Source organism: Notolepis coatsorum (assembly GCF_963971535.1).
Source record: "Notolepis coatsorum genome assembly, chromosome: 5".
NCBI lineage: Eukaryota > Metazoa > Chordata > Actinopteri > Aulopiformes > Paralepididae > Notolepis > Notolepis coatsorum.
Window position 1 is genome coordinate 51128059 of NC_140169.1, and position 21271 is coordinate 51149329.

The following is a 21271-nucleotide window of genomic DNA, read 5'->3' on the forward strand; positions in this document are numbered from 1 at the left end:
TTTTTATTTTGAGAGCTGCAGCACTTAAACAAATTACAAGAGCTTGGAAAAAACTTGAACCCCCGAAAGTAAACAAATGGTTAGAAACTGTAGAGGACATATATAGTATGGAAAAGGTAACCTACAAAATCAATAAGAATGAAAATATGCTGGGAAAAAGATGGGGTCTCTTTAAACTATGGAGGGGTACTAGTTGACAGACAGATCAGTCTTTAAGGAAGATTTTAAGTAACATGAAACAGTGATGATCTACTGATCAATTGTTGGGGAACACCCCTTAGGCCTACAGCTATACCTACAATGAAAATTCAAGCCTTTTTACTTATTATTATTATTATTATTATTATTATTATTATTATTATTATTATTATTATTATTATTATTATTATTATTATTATTATTATTATTATTATTATTATTATTATTATTATTATTATTATTATTATTATTATTATTATTGTTATTATTTTATTAAAATTTTAAATTTTTTGGTTGGTTTCTTTTTTCTATTAATTTCTTATTTGTTTGCTCTTATTATTGTTGTTGTTGTTTGTTGTTTTTCTTGTGTGTGTGTGTGTGGGGACGGGTAGGGATGGATGTTGGATGTGTGCCGGTCCGGGATCTATGCTGGTGCTCGCCCCTTTGTTTGTGTTTTTGTCTCTTGTTTTTTGTATGGGTGATGGGTACAAAAAAAAAAAAAGTGTCAAGATTTGGAATATGCGTATGTACATTTGTGTGTGTATGTACGTATGTAAGTATGGACAGGTGCAGTTGTGTATGTGTATGTGGGTACACTTACTATACCTAAATGTAAAATGTTTTTCTTTGACACAATAAAGTATAAAAAAAAAAGATGTTGTTAGAAGGTTTAACCCTTTCATGTGTAATCCCCATGGTACTATGTTCAGTCCCCAACGTTCTAATCTCTCTGTGAGTCGTTACGCCTAAAAGCAGATTCTCAATCTACAAATCAACACGCTTTTCAAGAAACTACGTGCAGACTACGCATGTGTATATGGTCACCAATAAATATCCCAGCTTGCTGCTAAAGAGTCCTCCAGGAGTTGGGATGTAAGATAAATAACAAATAGAATAAAGTCAGACATCTTAGACTTTGTAACAATAGGATTGTTCTATTTAAGTGCTGTTGCACGTAGGACTCTTTTAGAGGTGACACAGAGGGTTCGCTTAGGGTGGAACCAAGCTTATGTTGTAACCATAACAACTGTGAATAAAGAAGAAAAAAAAAAAAAAGTATGCATCACAAGAGTTTCAACACTTCAGTCAGAAGTGGGGTTTTGAACACAGGACATCTTCGCCGGGATACCCACAGAGTAACGGGAAGGCGGAGTCGGCGGTAAAGACAGCCAAGGGCCTGATGCTGAAGGCTGCAGCGGCGAGAGAGGATCCGTACCTGGCTATGTTGGACCATCGTAACACGCCGAGCCAGGGCCTCAACACAAGTCCAGCAGTGACCAGCACAGAGACTCCTAAGCAGGAGGACCAGAACCCTGCTTCCTACAAAAGACACTCTGCTGGAGCCAGAGGTAACGGACAATGACCAGGGACTGAAACGCAACAGACAGAGACAGGAAAAATACTACAATCGCACAGCAAAGGACATGGACACTCTGAAAAGAGGTGACAGTGTGAGAGTACAGCCTGGTGACACACACAGGACTTGGAGAGTGGCAAAGGTGATCCAACCAGTGAGCCACAGATCATATGAGGTGGAGTTAGAGTCGGGAGGTGTTCTGAGAAGAAATCGTCGCCACCTCAGACACGATCACACCACTATAGACACACCAGGTACAATCACACCTGCGTCACCAGTGACTGAGAAGGCCGGCCCGCCAGTCAACCCGGTAGGGAGCCAAGGTACGGTCACTACCAGGTCTGGTCGACAGGTTGTCAGGCCTCAATACCTGAAGGACTATACTTCGTGATTAGAGAATGGACTGGAGAGAGAGGGGGGAAAAAAAGGAAAAAAAATAGTGAAATGGGTTATTGTGCACAATCATGTTTTGAGTGGTTGAGTGTGGAGGGGTACTAATGAGTCATTTACACAGTGTTGTTGTTTGGATCTGGGGTAAGTAAGTAGAACACAGGTTAAGTAGCTGTAAGTTAAATATCGAGATCGTGTATATATCTGTACTTGGAAAAAGAAAAAGAAAGATGTAACAATAGGATTGTTCTATTTAAGTGCTGTTGCACGTAGGACTCTTTTAGAGGTGACACCGAGGGTTCGCTTAGGGTGGAACCAAGCTTATGTTGTAACCATAACAACTGTGAATAAAGTACAAGTAAGCAAGTCTGCTTTAACCCTTCATTGTGTACAGTCGGGACACAGACAGAACACATTGAAACAGACTTCACTTATTGACGAACAAAACTAAGAAAATGACACTAAAAACAACTATTAAAGAGGTAGAAAAAAAAACAGTGTTTTAAAAACGATATACTAGACGTATGGTAGATACACCGTTCTTATTATATACATGTTCCAGAAACTGCATTAAAATAATACAAATCAAAACAACGTTTTAAACAAGGGGGTGGCTTAGAACATTTAGATGTGTGTCTATATTAACCCTTTTACTTACCAAGCAGGGTCACGAGATCCATCCTATATAACTCAATGAATTAACATTGCCTACAAAAATAAACAATACCATCTTTCAGATTAAATTTAATAGAGTGACTGACCAGTATTTCTCAAAATATATATATTTCCATAACTGTCCAAAATTTAATAGTATAGTGAACGGGATCGAGACCGAAGTTCTTTCCCTGCCGATGACCTACGTATGTCCCTATGCCATACATGTCATGATGTCATGTATGTCATGTATGTCATGTATGTCCCTATGCCATAAATGTCATGATGTGTATGTCATGTATGTCCCTATGCCATAAATGTCATGATGTAACTATGAATTGAAAATGGGGGATCCTGATGTAAACAAGACGAAAGTCTTTCTCTGGTCTGCATCCCCTTAACAATTGTGTGTATTGAGCCGTACTGTATTGTACCCATTCTGCAATCTGTTAATAAAGTTTTCATTCATTCATTCATTCATTCATTCATTCATTCATTCATTCATTCATTCATTCATTCATTCATTCATGACGTCATGCCAGTTTACCCTTTAAATTAAAAGCAGGACCAGACCTGCAGCGAGGCTGCTTGGTTCCAGAGCAGAGGACCAGACCTGCAGAGGGGAGTTAGCTCTCCAGAAATAACGAGACGGAGGCCAAGTTTTGATCAGAATGAATCCATAATTCACTTACTTCCTGGCGAGGGGGGAATCTATAACGTTCTTCTGACATAACTCTTTGCCGTGTTCTTGTATTATTCCTGGTGACGAGCTTAATGCACCTTATTTTGCGAAGATGATCGGGAGAGGATTGTTCGTTTTGACAATAGTATCTAACTACGGTAAGATTAAAATGCCACTTTATACATTTGGCAGAATTTGATAGCGTGAATACAGCGGTGTCTGTATCTTTAGATGTAATGCATGCATGGCGCACTATAATCTGTCGCGAGACATCTGCGTTTTCTGACGTCTTTATGTGTTAATCAGCACCAAGGACAGCGCTCCTGAAACACTAGGCTGTTTGTGTTTGCCATGCAGCGATGCAGTGTAGTGTTAATATTATAATAATAATAATAATAATAATAATAATAATAATAATAATAATAATAATAATAATAATAATAATAATAATAATAATAATAATAATAATAATAATAATAATATAAGTGTAGTGTTCTCGGCGAAACACTAGCAGAACGTCACCTGCACCCTTTGTCAATAAGGCATTTCCTCATTAGATCCTAGCTTAGATGTGTTTTTAGACTCTTTAGACAAACCGTACTGTATTTGTAAATCTGGTTTGTCATAAATGTATAGATGTAACAGTACTGTCTATCTGTATGTCGTATGTCATGTTATGATGAATTGAAATGGGGGACCCTGATGTAAACAAGACGAAAGTCTTTCTCTGGTCTGCATCCCCTTAACAATTGTGTGTATTGAGCCGTACTGTATTGTACCCATTCTGCAATCTGTTAATAAAGTTTTCAATCAATCAAGTCTCAAAAGACATCTTGTGTATCACGTCATGTGCTCTCCCCCCCAGTCCTGTCGCTGCCCGTGACTCCGAGTCACCTGGAGAGCGAGGACGTCAAGGTAAATATAATAAATGATCTCATCTACAACAGAATCGTTTAATAGAATAGTAGGTACAGTAGCAGCAGATGTATTTGAGTGTAGAGATCAGAGAGTAGCAGAGTTTAATTCCAAAAGCGCGGAAAGCAGGCCTATACTATACCAAACTATACAGAAAGCCGCTATACAAAATTAAATTGAATTGAAATTATGCTGATCAAATCACGAAAAGAATAGTACTTAACAGCAGAATTACCAAAATATGATATGAGACGAATGTCTATATGAAATCACTTCTAAGTAACAACACGTCTAACAAGCTCGTCCCCTCTCTGTGCCAATAAGCGGGTATAGTCCAACACCGCATGCCCAGCCGACTGGCCAGCTGCCCGAAGGAAATGGGAATTATTTCACCATGTGTGTTGAACTGTGTTGACCTTTGGGTTAGGATGGCATCAAGCAACTAGACAAAACGGTCTTCACTTCAGGTATTTATTTACTAGAGATTACCTAAAGACATTCTTAGCTGACGAATTCAACAGTCATGCACTGTGTTGATTGATCAAATAATCATTTTACCCCTAGAACGACCGAAATTGACCGTATAATGACCGTAGTAGTCATTGTGACTGTTCACATATTACATATAATTACCACCACGATGAATAGAAATCTGAAAATGAATGGATCTGTTGTTAGTAGGTATTAAGAAACATCCAGACTACAATTCTTTATTTTTAAATTGTTTTAATCCTCTTTTTCTCCGCCTGATTTTTCTATTTTTCTCCCCATCCCAATTTAGTTGTTATGCCAATTCCCCCCTCCCCTACCTGGTTGTTGTGCGCATGTTCCTCCTACTGGTCAGTACAAGGGAACCCTGAAGTCTACCACATGCTTCCTCCGACACATGCGGAGACAGCCAGTGGCTCTCTTCTCACCTGGCAGCGAGGACTCTCATTGGTGAAGTGTAACGCGTGGGAGGTCACGCTGCCTTCACCACTTCCTGCCTTTCGCTGAGCAGGCGCCCAGACCTGACCTGTAGGCGTCGCTGTCCACAACGCCAGATTACCACCCACGACTTCCCTCCCCCTAACTCAGCCAAACGAGTTAGTATGACGATCGGCCCAAGCTGCAGGGCAATGCTGACTCCGGGAGTCGAGACCGCAGCCTCTTGCATTGGTGAAGAGCGCAATCTCCGCTACGCCACCCGACCGCCATCCAGACTACAATTCTAATGAATTGTATCATTCATTATAGTTAATTCAATTAATTTATCAAGTGCTGAAAATGAACTGTGTTATAAAACAATTGCTAAGAGATTTTATTATAAGTTACTCTAGTGCATATTATATTATATTATATACTATCTACTAGGGGTGGGAATCGCCAGAGACCTTGCGATACGATACTTTCGCGATACTTGAGCCGTGATACGATAGTATTGCGATACTCGATATATCGCGAACATGTTTTATCTAATAAAATAAAGTTCAGCCTGTTCATCTCACTTCAATCATTTTTATTGCAGAACATGGTATTTTCTCAAGCAGACAGATGTAAACACTGTAATCTGTGTTGCATGTACCTGACAAACTGTTTGTATTACAGTCATATTCCAACTTAACTGAATGCACACGTGTGTGTGTGGACTACTGTATTATTACAGGTATTGAAATGAACAATGCAACTTCCTTATACAAAAAAATTAAATAAAAAATTGTATGAATAATTAAATATCGATACTTGGCGTCCCTGTATCGATACAGTATCGCCACGCAAAGTATCGCGATGCTACTACGTATCGATTTTTTCCCCATCCCCTACTATCTACTATATTTACAGTATAGTACCACAATACCTTGTCAACTTTTGAACCAAAAAAACACCTTTGGGGTGACAGTTTGTCTTCTGTCCAACCAAAGGTATTGTTAGATAGTATAGGCTATAATATAATATTAGTATACCTAGTATAGGTCAATAATATACTATCATATAATTAATTACAATAATAATTACTAATCATCATACAATCATTTACTGCCAAAAATATCTTTGGGGCAATAGTGGCTAGAGCGGTCGTCTGGTAATCTGAAAGTTCATGGTTCAATTCCAGCTCCTCCTGCGTATAGCGTGTCAAAGTGTCCTTGAGCAAGACACTTAACCCCTATAACTGCTCCCGATGAGCAGGTTGGCACCTTGCGTGGTCGCCTCCACCGTCAAGAATCAAGAATCAAGAGGTTTATTTGTCACATACATACCAGGGCATACAGTGAAATGCGGGTGGTCATGCCCGCATTGATTGTGCAAAATACAATAATAAAAATAGACATATAAAAATAAAATAGGTAAGACACAAGATATGCATGGTAAAAAAGACATGCTACTGTAAGTTCCTGAGAAACTGGTTCCTATATACACTACTATACAATATAGTATTCATATTCAGGTGTGTGAGTGGGTGAGTGAATGGCTGAACGTCAGGCATAAGTTGTAAAGCGCTTTGGATGAAAGAGTTCTATAAATGCAGATTTGGTGGAAAAGGAGATACATTTGAAGTAATTTTTCTCAGATTCCCAACTTGCACCGTTACGGGAGCTGAGCAGTACTGATAAAAAACTAGTTCAGCTCATATTTCATCCTCCGTTCTCCCGTGGTTTTAACAAGGCTGCAGGTTTAAACTTTTCTTTATGTTAGTCTAAAAAAAAAAGCAACCAGAAAGGATAGTTAGTTCAACCCTGTGAGGCCCTCGTTGCAAAATTACATCATCACTTTAATCGCATTTAGCTATTTAGAAAAACTTCTGTAAATGTTTACTTTTTAAGCACATTTACATAGTCAATGGGTCTTGTCGTTCAGCCTCACAATGCGATTGGATAGTAAATGTGTGTATAGGTCCCACCCTCTGGCCTCTGAAGTTGCTAATGTCTTTTTTTAATTTGGGCTTCACAGGGTCGAGTGTGAAAATGACAAAGCATCTACAACCTATGAGGTCATAATGACCTCTATGGTCTTCCTCGGTAGAAATGCTCAGGTTGTTGTTTTGTCAATTAAAGTTTTGTCAATCACAACGTTCGACAAATATTTAGGAAAGGTCAAGGACCCAAGCAAATCAATTACATTTCTAAATTCTAAATCTTTGCCGCAATATTCAATTCTCTCGTGCCAGAAAGCCTGTAAATACGTGTCCTTCCTGAAATACTGCAAGGTCAGCCTGAGTACAATACAGCCAGCCTTCATCACTTTTCACTCATTATAAAGGAAAGGAGGGGGGGGGGGGTTCTAGGTGTGTTTCAGCCGAGCACTTTGTCCTGTATTAAATTCCTCGCCACGGTCGAGCTCAGTTTGACTTTGTGAAAAATCAATGGGAGCATTCCTGCACGGAGGGCAGTAACCGCCGGTGGTGGCGCTCTGGGGCGATCCGTGTCACGCTCTGAACGTCTCGCTCTGGGGCGATCCGTGTCGCGCTCTGAACGTCTCGCTCTGGGGCGATCCGTCACGCTCTGAACGTCTCGCTCTGGGGCGATCCGTGTCGCGCTCTGAACGTCTCGCTCTGGGGCGATCCGTGTCACGCTCTGAACGTCTCGCTCTGGGGCGATCCGTGTCGCGCTCTGAACGTCTCGCTCTGGGGCGATCCGTGTCACGCTCTGAACGTCTCGCTCTGGGGCGATCCGTGTCACGCCCCGAACTCACTGCTCACGAATGAATTTCACGTGCGGCTCCCTCGTGAGATCGCGCGCCTGGTCAGGCACACTGGACCTACGACTTGAGCGTGCGGAAGCGCACCGAGGAAGGCATATTTACATTGGGACAGCTGTAAATGCCTAGTCTATATGCGAAGTCAGTCATTTTAGAATGATGATCAGTGTGACTGTACTCCTGAAAGAGCAGCGTGTAGCCCCAGCAGCAGCAAGAGCTTATTATTATTATTATTATTATTATTATTATTATTATTATTATTATTATTATTATTATTATTATTATTATTATTATTATTATGCAACATTGTAATAGTTATAGGTATAAACAAACATACAGACAAACATTCAAGGCGTTTATTTGCAGATACAGACACAGCTGGTTGAACAACATCTATATCTGTGGTAATAATGCAGATATTCAATTGTATTTCTGTGACAATGCGCGTGGCGCGCCGCCTCAAATAGGATCGAGGCGAAAAAATAGCTTGCCGCTCGCCAGCCACTCGGGAGGCGCGCTCCCGCTCGCGGCCAGTGTGCCTACTATCGTCCGTTAACATGGGAGCGGAAGTGAAGAGGCAGCCGCCCGTCCGTCCGTCCGTGTTCATTCGTGAGCAGTGTGCTCGGGGCGTCACGCTCTGAACGTCTCGCTCTGGGGCGATCCGTGTCACGCTCTGAACGTCTCGCTCTGGGGCGATCCGTGTCACGCTCTGAACGTCTCGCGGAGGTGGAAAGAGTATTGATACTTTTCCTAGAAGTACTTTTTTTTAAGATTTCTTTTTTAGCATTTATTGCTTTTCACGGTCAGACATGACCGACAGAGGAGGAGAGGGTGAACGGGAGAGGAGGCGGGGAAGACATGCGACAGATGTCCCCGGGAGCGGGAGGCGGGCCCGGGACGCGTCTATTCTTAACCCAACGCATGCATGTATGCTTCCGCGTTCGCGTTTTGCGAATCTGATTGGCCACTCCCGTTTCTGGTGCGATCTGATTGGCCATTGACGTTTCTGGTCATGTGACATGTGCGCCCAATCGCGTGACGCGCCCATTTCCGCCTCGACCAGCAGCAAACTACCTAACGCCTAGTTTATCACTGGTTAAGCTTAGGCGACTCTTTCGCAGTTGGTTAAGGTTAGAGTTTGGAATCAGGGCTGGCGTTCTATCGCCCTGCTCTAAGACAAACTCTAACCTTAACCAACTTCGAAAGAGTGCCTAAGCTTAACCGGCGAAAGAACTTGCCGTCACACGATTGGCGCAACCAGAAACGTCAGTGGCCAATCAGAGCGCAAAACGCGAACGCGGAAGCATACATGCGTTAGGATGAGAATAGACACGCCCGGGACGGCCACGTAGGTGTGCGAGGCACTATGCGGTGCGCCACGAGGGCACCCCTCCTAGAAGTACTTTATCCCTTTCGCTACCACACTACAGAAGGTTAACCCTTTCACTACCACACTACAGACGGTTAACTGTCTGTAGTGTGGTAGTGAAGGGGTTAACCTTCTGTAGTGTGGTTGTGAAAGGGTTAACCCTTTGTCATGTGGCAGTGAAAGGGTTATGCAAGAATTCATAACAAAACACACTTGTGTCCCAATGATACAGATAAGCGCTCAATGAAGAAACCCAATCCCCCTGCCAAACATCTAAACTACTCATAGTGCTCACATAAAAAGCTCATATGTGTATGAACCTAGTTTAGGGTATTATTATTATTATTATTATTATTATTATTATTATTATTATTATTATTATTATTATTATTATTATTATTATTATTATTATTATTATTATTATTATTATTATTATTATTATTATTATTATTATTATTATTACTACTGTTATTATTATTAGTATTAATGTTGTTGTTGTTGTTGTTATTATACTTATTATTATTATTATTATTATTATTATTATTATTATTATTATTATTATTATTATTATTATTATTATTATTATTATTATTATTATTATTATTATTATTATTATTATTATTATTATTATTATTATTATTATTACTACTACTACTACTACTACTACAACTGTTATTATTATTATTATTATTATTATTATTATTATTATTATTATTATTATTATTATTATTATTATTATTATTATTATTATTATTATTATTATTATTATTATTATTATTATTATTATTATTATTACTACTGTTATTATTATTAGTATTATTATTATTATTATTATTATTATTACTACTGTTATTATTATTACTACTGTTATTATTATTAGTATTAATGTTGTTGTTGTTGTTGTTGTTATTATTATTATTATTATTATTATTATTATTATTATTATTATTATTATTATTATTATTATTATTATTATTATTATTATTATTATTATTATTATTATTATTATTATTATTATTATTATTATTATTATTATTATTGTTATAATTATTGTTATAATTATTATTATTGTTTTACCTTTCTTTGTCCCCTGTCTTCCCAGGTGATGAAATGCATTGTGGAGGCTCTGACAGATGTGCTCTCGAGGCCACACCCCTTACCTGTCAGTCAGGAGTGCCTGGGGGTCTTGAGGACAGGTAAGCCCCTCCTACTCTAGATCTCTGGGACTCGGGGGCAAGATCTCCCAATGTTCTCAAGGTGCATCAGAGAACACTACAGTGTGGTAGTGAAAGGCTTAACCTTCTGTAGTGTGGTAGTGAAAGGGTTAACCTTTTTTTTTTTTTTTTTTTTTTTATTATTGCAAAACAAACATTATTAAAAGTCAGTACTCAACACATAATGCATAATGAAATTAACAGTCAAGGTGGTTAAAATACATGCAAGTACAGAAACAAGACAAAAAAAAAGTCTATAATAACATTTTAACCGTATACAGTGTATATCCAGCGAAATTAACAATTATATAAATGTTTATATAGGACATACCCCTAATACCTATTTTCTAAAACCCTACACACATATGCTCTAGCTCGAACCCCCCCCTCCCGGACCCCTCCTTGGATAGTACCTCCATTATCCCTCCCTCCTAACCAGACACTACCATTATAAGCTAGCTTTTATTCTCTCCACCACTTCTACCCACATTGACATTTTGGATTCGTTGAGACCCAGAATTCTTGCTGTAGATATTTCTTGATATATCACATCGAGATATGTAAGAGACCAAACTTTCCGGCACATTTTTTCCGGTTGAAACCAGCGTGATGCGATCAGTTTTTTAGCTACTGTGATACCCGATAAGACCAATCTCTTTAGCTGTGGATTTACTGCAAACTCAAAAACATAATTTAAAAGCAATACAGAGGGGTGTACTGGTATATTCCAAGATACGAGTTTTGATAATTGATGGGTCACATCTTTCCAGAATGCCTTAACTGGTGGGCAGTCCCAATACATGTGCATAAATGTCCCTTCGTCTCCATTTGTACATTGGGAGCATTTTGAGTCCTGTTTCAGGCCCATTCTGTTCAGTCTTATAGGAGTCAAGTATGTCCTGTGAATATAGTTAAGATTGATTTGTTGATGGTCCGGGTTCCTTGATGTAAGACGGACATTTGCCCATACTTCTTGCCAATCAAAGTCACTTTCCAGGTCTGGAATATCCCTCCTCCAGACAGTGTCTAGTTGAAGGGTTTCATACGAGGACGTTAGTAATTGATAATAAAAACCTGATACAAAACCTCCCAATGTTTCTCTTTCATAGAAAAATTTGTGGTATCTGTGGTGTTCAACTGGTATGTGTAATGGAATATAGGGAATCTTATAGGACGTTTTCCCATTAAGAGTGCATTGTTATTGAATATGGGAGTGTGATTATGCCATTTTTGAGGGTTAGGATATTTTTTTTGTGTTTCCCGCCATGTTCTGATTGCATGGGTAATTATGGGGCCAAATTTCCGCTCACAGTGCTTGATTGGAAGTTTAGTGTGTGCTATGTCCTTCAGTCTCTGTGGGGCTACTATGTTTTCTTCCAATTCTCTCCAAGATACCAAAGCCTGGGGATCAAACCATATTGTCAATGGTCTTAATGTGAAAGCCTTAAAATATTGTAAAAAATCTGGAACTGCCATGCCACCGTCTGCTTTATTTCTCTGTGCGGTGGATCTTTTTATGCGAGGTGGTTTGTTATTCCAAATAAATTTGTATGTGGAGGAGTGTAATCTTTTCCAGTAGCCCTCTGGAGGGGGTAACGGTAGCATTGAGCTGATGAAGTTGATTCTTGGTAATACATCCATCTTAACTATTGATACCCTTGCCTGTACTGAGTTTTTAAGTTTTGCCCACCTGTCCAGGTCGTCTTTGATTTTGTTCTGTATTTTTGTGTAATTGTGCTTCACCGTTTGTCTTATGGTGGGAAATATTTCCACACCCAAGCATCTAAAATGTTTTACCATGGGTATCGCACCTGGGAGGGTTGTGTCTTTTTTTGCATGGATGTTAAGTGGAAGGAAAGCCGACTTCGGCCAATTTATTTTAAATCCCGATAAATCACCAAAGTTCTCTATCAGCTTGAGTAGATGCGGCAATGTGGTGTTGGGGTTTTGCATGAACAATATTACGTCATCCGCATATAAACTAATTTTATGTTGTGTGCCCTTGATTACGATTGGTTCTATGTATTGGGATTGTCTTATATATTGTGCTAAAGGCTCTAATGATAGATCGAATAGTCCAGGACTAAGAGGGCAACCCTGTCTGGCTGAGCGTGATACCGGAAAGATTTCGGAGATGAATGTGCCTGTTGTAATCATGGCCGATGGGTCCTTGTATAATACTTTAATCATATCAATGAATCCTTTTCCTGACCCCATCCTTTCTAATACTGCCCATAGAAACGACCATTCCAGCCTGTCAAATGCTTTCATAGCATCTAGGGATAGCATCGCCTTAGGTGTGGTGTCCTCTTTGTCTGCATCTAGTACGTGCAGTATTCGTCTTATGTTATCATTGATCAGGCGACCTTTTATGAAGCCAGTTTGGTCCGGATGAACTAAAGACGTCATATGCTTTTGCAATCTGATGGCTAATACCTTAGAGTACAGTTTGACATCGGTTCCGAGGAGGCTTAAAGGTCTGTAACTACCGCACTCGGTGGGGTCTTTGTCTTTTTTGAGAAGGACTGAAATGAGTGCGATATTGTGGTGTTTATGGAAGCTCCCCTCCTTGACTGAGTATAAGATCATATTTAGTAATAAGGGTCCAAATATGTCCCAACAAGAAAGGTACATTTCTGATGGGATACCGTCTCTTCCCGGAGCCTTACCATTTTTCATTCCGGATATGGCCTTCTTGAGTTCTTCTAATGTGATCGGTGCTTCTAACTGTTTAGCGTCGTCCTCCGAAAGTTTAGGGAGAATAATTTGATTGAGATATGTGTCCAATTTGTTTTGATCCAAGGTCGTTTCTGAATTATACAAGTCGGAGTAGAATTCTTTGAATGTATCGTTTATTATTTTGGGGTCTGTTACAAGTACTTGTTGTTTTCTAATGGCAGTTATATCTGCAAATTTTGCATTAATTCTTAATCGCATGGCTAATAGGTGACTAGGTTTAGAACCTTGGAAATACTGCTGTTGTCTTGTGCTGCGTATTTGCATTTCCGATTTTTGTCTGTATATTGCATTGATCTCTGTTTTTAGAACGTTAACTTGATTTTCTAGTCTAGTTGAGTTGTTGTATTTTAACGAATTAAATAACGTTGAGTAAAGCGTTTCCATTTCAGACAGTTTTGTGCATTGATTTTTGCGCAATATGTAGGAAAATCTATCCGTGAAATCCTTGATCATACCCTTTACCGACATCCATATTATTCTGGGGTCTTGCACCGCGTTCGCATTCTCCCGTAGGAATACTGTGAGAGCTTCTTTGAGTTGTGTAATGAATTCCTTGTTGTTAAGCAGCATAGTATTAAAACGCCATCTTGGGGCCCGGGAAGATAGTATACCAAATGTTGCTTTTAGGATTAAATAACAGTGATCTGAAAGCGCATTGGGTATCATTTCCACTTCATATTTATCAAATAGTCTCGGGGATGCAAAGACGTAATCAATTCTGGATAATGTGTTGTGTCTCGCCGATCGACAGGAGTACTTTCGGGTCGTGGGATTAAGTGAACGCCATAAATCAATTACCCCTGTAGTCTTTGACCAATCTTTTAATGCTTTAGATGAATTTTTTTGTTCGCTGGAAAAGGCAAGGTAAGATTTGTCCATCCTTGGATTCCAAATGGCATTAAAATCCGCACCTATTATAAATGAGTACTCGGGATGGTTTAACATTTCACCGGTTAGTGAAGTGAAGAAACCCACTTCATACAAATTTGGGGCATATACCGCTGCCAACGCTATTTTCCTGTTATTATGTACAATCCTAGCTATAGTTATACGCCCCTCAGCATCCGACCATACCCCTTTTAATTCGATATTTAATTTACGTCTGACGACTATGGCTACACCTCGAGTTCTCGTACCAAAAGAAGAGTGACTAATATTATGGTATATGTTATCCGCTAACGTATCTATGTCTTCCTCTAAAATGTGCGTTTCGCTTAGTAGAGCCACGTCCACATGTTCTTTTTTCATCAGTGTGAGCACGCTTTTGCGTTTGTGTTGTTTGTTTATCCCACCGGTGTTCCATATCATTATATTCAAACTAGCCATAATCTATGCATGTTTTTGTGTAGTTTTTGGTAATGCTTCTGGAGTGCGAAGCTACAATAGATGTACATCCAATTAATGAGGTCCCGTTGAGAGCCGAGCTTAAAAACATATATATATACAAATAAAAATCCCCTATTTTCCCCTCACCCAGAAAGTCGTACAGGCCTGTGTTCCAAAAACACATCCTCCCCGTATGACTTTCTCCCTTAGTCCACCGGATTGCCCAAACTGAGCATTGTAATCCTAATCTTCCTATGCTAATTGCCATAGGATCTAACATTTTCATTCTAATACAATAGAATGTCGCTTTTGGTCTTGCACCTTCCCTTACTGTAATGAAATATTGTGAAAAATGAAAAAAAAAGAGAATAAACTTTCATCGACATATTCATTTGAACCCTCTACTAACATGTAGGAAAGTCAGGAAAAAGGAAAAGATTGTAGAGAAATATTGATACCTTAATGTGAAGAACAATGGAAAAGAACAATGTAAGTTAAAAGAAAGAGAGAAAAAATAGAATAATAAAAAAAAAGATAAAGATAAGGAGTGAGAGATAGAATAATACTCAACGTGGAGAAGCCACTAGAACCGAATTAAGTGATTAGATAAAATAGAAAAACAGCGCCTTTTAGAGCTTCAATGTGCCAGTCACTTCATCAGTGGAGTGATTACTTAAATTGTTAGAATAACCTTGTTGTGTTCATACGTTTAGGTGTGGTTGATTTTTAAAGTATTATTAAGGACTGATTGAACTTCAGTCAATTGATTATATGCTATGTTTACACACACCGGATGTTTAATGTTAGAGTTGCAGGCCTACGTTGTCATGGTGCATTATATTCTAGAAGGTTGTAGAATACACTAGTACTAATAGACTGCTGTTGTGTTCCAGAATGATCTAAGAGATCCAGGGCAGTCGGGCGATAAACCCAGAATATTCCAGATTGATTTTATTGCCAATGATATGATCTTGTCTCCCCGGAGACCAGAGGTCTGAAATTATAATGTATTACGAATCGTATTATACACAAAACGCATTGGTATAGACGGCCTGCATATCATCTGCTACTTTGATGAACACAATAAAAGTCATTCTAATACTGATATACACAGAGAATCTGCTTATCTGTTTTCAGACATTGTCGTTCTGCCTTGGGGTATCTGCTCCTTGTCGATTCCAATAATCCTCAGCATCTTTAGGTGTGTGTAATCCAAACCTGCGGCCGTCCCTGCCCACAATCGATAACAGCGCCGGGTATGTTAGCCTTGGCTTGTGACCAGACTTTAACAATTTTTGCATCACCTCCTTGTATGGTAGACGTCGAGCGATGGCGTCTTTGCTTAGATCTTCGTAGATAAATATTGAATTCTCACCATGTTTCAGCTTCCCACGTTGGATGCGAGCAATTTTGATGATGTCATCTCTTATTGATGTCTTCCGCAGAGTAACAATGATGACTCTTGGCCCGTTGTTTCTTTGCTCCCGAGAACCGATTCTGTAAACTTGGTCCACTTTCGGCACTGTGTTTGGAAGGTTGTTACCCAAAATCACTGATAGCACTGTTGGAAAGTTGTCGTCTGCGCAATTTACTGCTTCATCAAGCCCTACAATGCGGATGTTATTTCGCCTGTGGTAGCGTTGGGTTTCGAGTAGCCTCTCCATCGCTTCATCTTTAACCTCTTGTATTTCCCTCCGGCATGCTTCTTTCACACTTTCTATCTCTTTTGCCATTTCTGTCATGCCACTGCAGATGGTGTTTTCGTTCGCTTTGACTGCCCGTGTAATATCTGTCACCGTATTCTCCACTGTCGTGATTCGCTCGGACTGTGCAGCGACCGCTTTCTTGACTTCTTCTAATTTAGCATCGATGTGATCGAATTTAGCATCGATGTGTGCGTATTTTAAAATGTATATCTCTTTCTTTCTTTCTCTCTTTCTTTCTTTCTTTCTTTCTTTCTTTCTTTCTTTCTTTCTTTCTTTCTTTCTTTCTTTTTTTCTTTCTTTCTTTCTTTCTTTCTTTCTTTCTTTCTTTCTTTCTTTCTTTCTTTCTTTCTTTCTTTCTTTCTTTCTTTCTTTCTTTCTTTCTTTCTTTCTTTCTTTCTTTCCTCCATTCTTTCTTTCTTTCTTTCTTTCTTTCCTTCTTTCTTTCTTTCTTTCTTTCTTTCTTTCTTTCTTTCTTTCTTTCTTTCTTTCTTTCTTTCTTTCTTTCTTTCTTTCTTTCTTTCTTTCTTTCTTTCCTCCTTTCTTTCCTTCTTTCTTTCTTTCTTTCTTTCTTTCTTTCTTTCTTTCTTTCTTTCTTTCTTTCTTTCTTTCTTTCTTTCTTTCTTTCTTTCTTTCTTTCTTTCTTTCTTTCTTTCTTTCTTTCTTTCTTTCTTTCTTTCTTTCCTCTTTTCTTTCTTTCTTTCTTTCTTTCTTTCTTTCTTTCTTTCTTTCTTTCTTTCTTTCTTTCTTTCTTTCTTTCTTTCTTTCTTTCTTTCTTTCTTTCTTTCTTTCTTTCTTTCTTTCTCCTTTTGTATCTCTGGGGGGGTCAAATAAAACCTTAAACAACTGTATAACACCTCACTGAACACAGAGTAACTACAGCCATCAGACTGTATAACACCTCACTGAGCACAGAGTAACTACAGCCATCAGACTGTATAACACTTCACTGAACACAGAGTAACTACAGCCATCAGACTGTATAACACCTCACTGAACACAGAGTAACTACAGCCATCAGACTGTATAACACCTCACTGAACACAGAGTAACTACAGCCATCAGACTGTATAACACCTCACTGAACACAGAGTAACTACAGCCATCAGACTTTATAACACCTCACTGAGCACAGAGTAACTACAGCCATCAGACTGTATAACACCTCACTGAACACAGAGTAACTACAGCCATCAGACTGTATAACACCTCACTGAACACAGAGTAACTACAGCCATCAGACTTTATAACACCTCACTGAGCACAGAGTAACTACAGCCATCAGACTGTATAACACCTCACTGAACACAGAGTAACTACAGCCATCAGACTGTATAACACCTCACTGAACACAGAGTAACAGTATAAATCCCTGTACATTTCTGCACATTTCACATGTACTGTACATTTTTACTGTATATTACTGTATATTTTTGGATTGTATATTTTAGAATAATAATAATAACAATAACTTTATTTGTATAGCACTTTTCATACAGAGGTTGCAGTTCAAAGTGCTTCACAACAGTAAAAAATACAGGCATAAGCGAGCATAAAAAGATAGACAGGTAGAATCACAGTGTTTCACATTAGGATCTAGCATCCCAATAGGCTCTCCGCTTACAGTTTTCAGTAACACAAATAGTAAAAATAGTTTAAAATGATTCAGTTTAAAAATAGTAAAATAAAAATAAAATAAAATAAAATAAAAATTATAAAATAGAACGGACATAAAAATACAGGCATGAGCGAGCATAGCAAGATATGGCAAGTGACAACAATGCATAGACATAAGATTACAGTCTGTTCTAACAAACCAAACTGCCATGTTAAAGTTTACAGACAATCCATGCTGATTGATCTGCCATAAGCAAGTGACATATTACAGTCTGTTCTAACAAACCAAACTGCCATGTATTAAAGTTTACAGACAATCCATGCTGATTGATCTGCCATAAGCAAGTGAAAAGTTTACAGACAATCCATGCTGATTGATCTGCCATAAGCAAGTGATTAAAGTTTACAGACAATCCATGCTGATTGATCTGCCATAAGCAAATCATGTATTTAAAGTTTACAGACAATCCATGCTGACTGATCTGCCATAAGCAAGTGAGTTTACAGACAATCCATGCTGATTGATCTTCCATAAGCATAAAGTTTACAGACAATCCATGCTGACTGATCTGCCATAAGCATAGTGTTTCACATTAGGATCTAGCATCCTAATAGGCTCTCTATTCAGTAATACTCCTGTAATTCAAATAATAAAAATAGTTTAAAATGATTCAGTTTAAAAATAGTAAAAAGTGCAATACATAAAAAATACAGGCATGAGCGAGCATAGCAAATAATAAGAATAGTTTAAAATTATTCAGTTTAAAAATAGTCATCAGTAAGAAGTAAAAAGTGCAATAACCGACACATGAATTTGATAGGCAGTGTAAAAGAGTAGGCAGGGTAAGAATAAATACAAGTTGTGTCAGGATATCCCTGATGTTTCCTCTTGCCACTAGGTGGTAGCAGATATCTATCAGTGAAATGCCTGAGCAAAGAGATAGGTTTTTAAGCTGTCTTTTAAAGATGTCTAGCAAGTTGGCTCCCCTGATGTTTTGGGGTAGTTTGTTTCCATAGTTTTGGGGCATAGTTGATAAAGGCTGCATTACCGATCCTCTTTTGACTGCTTCTGGGAGCCTCTAGTAGTCCAGCAGCTGATGATCGCAGTGTTCTTGCTGGTGTGTAATTTATTAGAGTGTTGGCGATGTAGCTAGGTCCCTGTCCATTTAGAGCTTTGTATGTAAGGAGAAGGACCTTAAAGTCAATTCTAAATGTTACAGGAAGCCAGTGTAAAGCGGCTAAGACTGGACTATGTGCTCTCTCCTTTTGGTTCTAGTTAGCAGTCGGGCTGCAGAGTTTTGGATTAGCTGAAGCCTCTCTGTGGTTTTCTTAGGGAGACCTGTGAAAAGTGCATTACAGTAGTCTAACCGGCTAGATATGAATGCATGAATTAGCTTCTCAGCATCGTTCTGATTAATAAATGGTCGTACTTTTGCTATATTTCTGAGATGGAAGAACGATGTTTTCGTCACTTTGCTAATATGAGAATTGAAGTTCAGTTCTGAATCTATGACCAACCCCAAGACTAGTGACCTCAGATTTGATCCAAGGGGTTAGTCCCCCAGGTTCTTTATTAATGTTTCTTTTTTAGTTTTGGAGCCGATAATTAGAATTTCAGTTTTGTTCTCGTTTAGTTTCAGGAAGTTCTTACTCATCCATTTATTTATCGCCAGTAAGCAGTCTGTAATGGAGCTAATCGCTGTATCATTTGGTTCAGCAGATATGTACAGTTGTGTATCATCCGCATAGCTATGGAAATCTACATTATGTTCTCTGATGATATCACCCAGCGGTAACATGTAAAGGGAGAAGAGTAAAAGACCTAAGCAACTCCCTTGTGCAACTCCATAGTTGTTGTCGTATATATCAGACATGTGATCTCCTAGTTTAACATAGAATTTCCTCCCTCTGATGTATGTTTTAAACCAGCCTAGCACATGGTCTGAGAAACCGACATGGTTTTCAAGACGATCGATTAGAATATCGTGATCGATTGTATCAAATGCTGCACTGAGATCTAACAGGATAAGGATGGAGATCTTATTCTCGTCAGAGTTTAGTCTGAGGTCACTGATTATTTTGGTGAGGGCAGTTTCAGTGCTATGATATTTTCTGAATCCTGACTGAAATTCTTCTAAGATGTTGTTTTCTTCAAGAAAGGAATTTATTTGAACTGAAACTATCTTTTCAAGTACTTTACTAATGAATGGTAGGTTGGATATTGGACGATAATTTGCCATTTCATTACTATCCAAGTTAGGTTTTTTTAGTAATGGCTTTACAACTGCTGTTTTAAAGGCATCCGGGAAAATACCAGTCCTAAGGGAAGTGTTTATGATATCTAGCACAGGGCTTGAAACACTATTAAATACCCGTTTGAAGAAAGCTGTAGGTATAGGGTCAATGTCTGAGGTGGAGGAGTTACATTCTGAGACAGTTTTGCAGAGTACATCTAATGTGATGCATGTGAAACTTCTCATGGTTACATTGCACGGTTTGCCGCAATCAACTTTATTTCCATCATGAGTAATGCTGGCCCTGATCAAGGTTATTTTGTTGTTAAAGAATAGTGCAAGGTTCTTCACACTTAACCGTTGATGACTGAGGAGGTGTAGGGGCAGTGTTGAGTAGTACATTAATAGTGGAAAAGAGGATTCTGGAGTTTCCAGCATTTTCTGTAATGATTTTAGAGAAGTAATCTTTCCTTGCTAAGCGGATGGTTTTATTATAAGCAGTTAAAGCTTCTTTGTATATATCACAGCATATGGTGGTTTTTGTTTTTCTCCATTTTCACTCCGCTGCACGACATTTCCTTTTTTCTTCGTTGACCGTATTATAGTTTAACCAGGGCGAGGCTCTAGTTTTCTTCTTTTTCGTTTTTAATGGGGCGACAGAATTTAATATAGATGACATTGCATCATTGAGATTTTCTACCATTTCATTTAGAGAGCTGTCATGATTGTGTGGTTCATGTAGTCTGATAAGATCAATGAACTTTGATTCAGCTTTGTCGTTTAGGAGCCTCTTTTTAACTATGATTTCTTTTTTTGTTTTAGTAAGGGTTATTTGAGTATCAAAAAATATACAGTGATGGTCGGAGAGAGGTAATTCAGTTATTGAGATATTTGTTATGCTTAGCCCAGTTGTTGTTATAACTAAGTCTAGTGTATTCCCAAGCCGGTGAGTTGCATTTGTTATATGCTGTATTAGGTCAAAGCTATCCAGTAGATTTTTTTGTTCCATAGTTTTGGAGTCTGTTTTCTTATTAAAATGGATGTTCAGGTTAATGTATATACATATTTTAAAATGTATATCTCTTTCTTTCTTTCTCTCTCTTTCTTTCTTTCTTTCTTTCTTTCTTTCTTTCTTTCTTTCTTTCTTTCTTTCTTTCTTCTTTCTTTCTTTCTTTCTTTCTTTCTTTCTTTCTTTCTT

General features: G+C 38.4%; 1 protein-coding gene across 1 annotated transcript in view; it reads left to right on the forward strand.

Annotated features, from left to right (window-relative positions):
* Positions 1-3265: 3265 nt before the first annotated feature.
* Positions 3266-21271, forward strand: part of chga (chromogranin A) — a gene marked incomplete at its 3' end in the record, with an annotated part of 79767 nt that continues 61761 nt past the window's right edge. Inside the window, exons 1-3 of the mRNA XM_084314091.1 lie at positions 3266-3439; positions 4147-4196; positions 10343-10436. Of these exons, the coding sequence (XP_084170217.1) occupies positions 3394-3439; positions 4147-4196; positions 10343-10436 (190 nt within the window). The 5' untranslated portion in view covers positions 3266-3393. The remainder of the gene's footprint in view (positions 3440-4146; positions 4197-10342; positions 10437-21271) is intronic.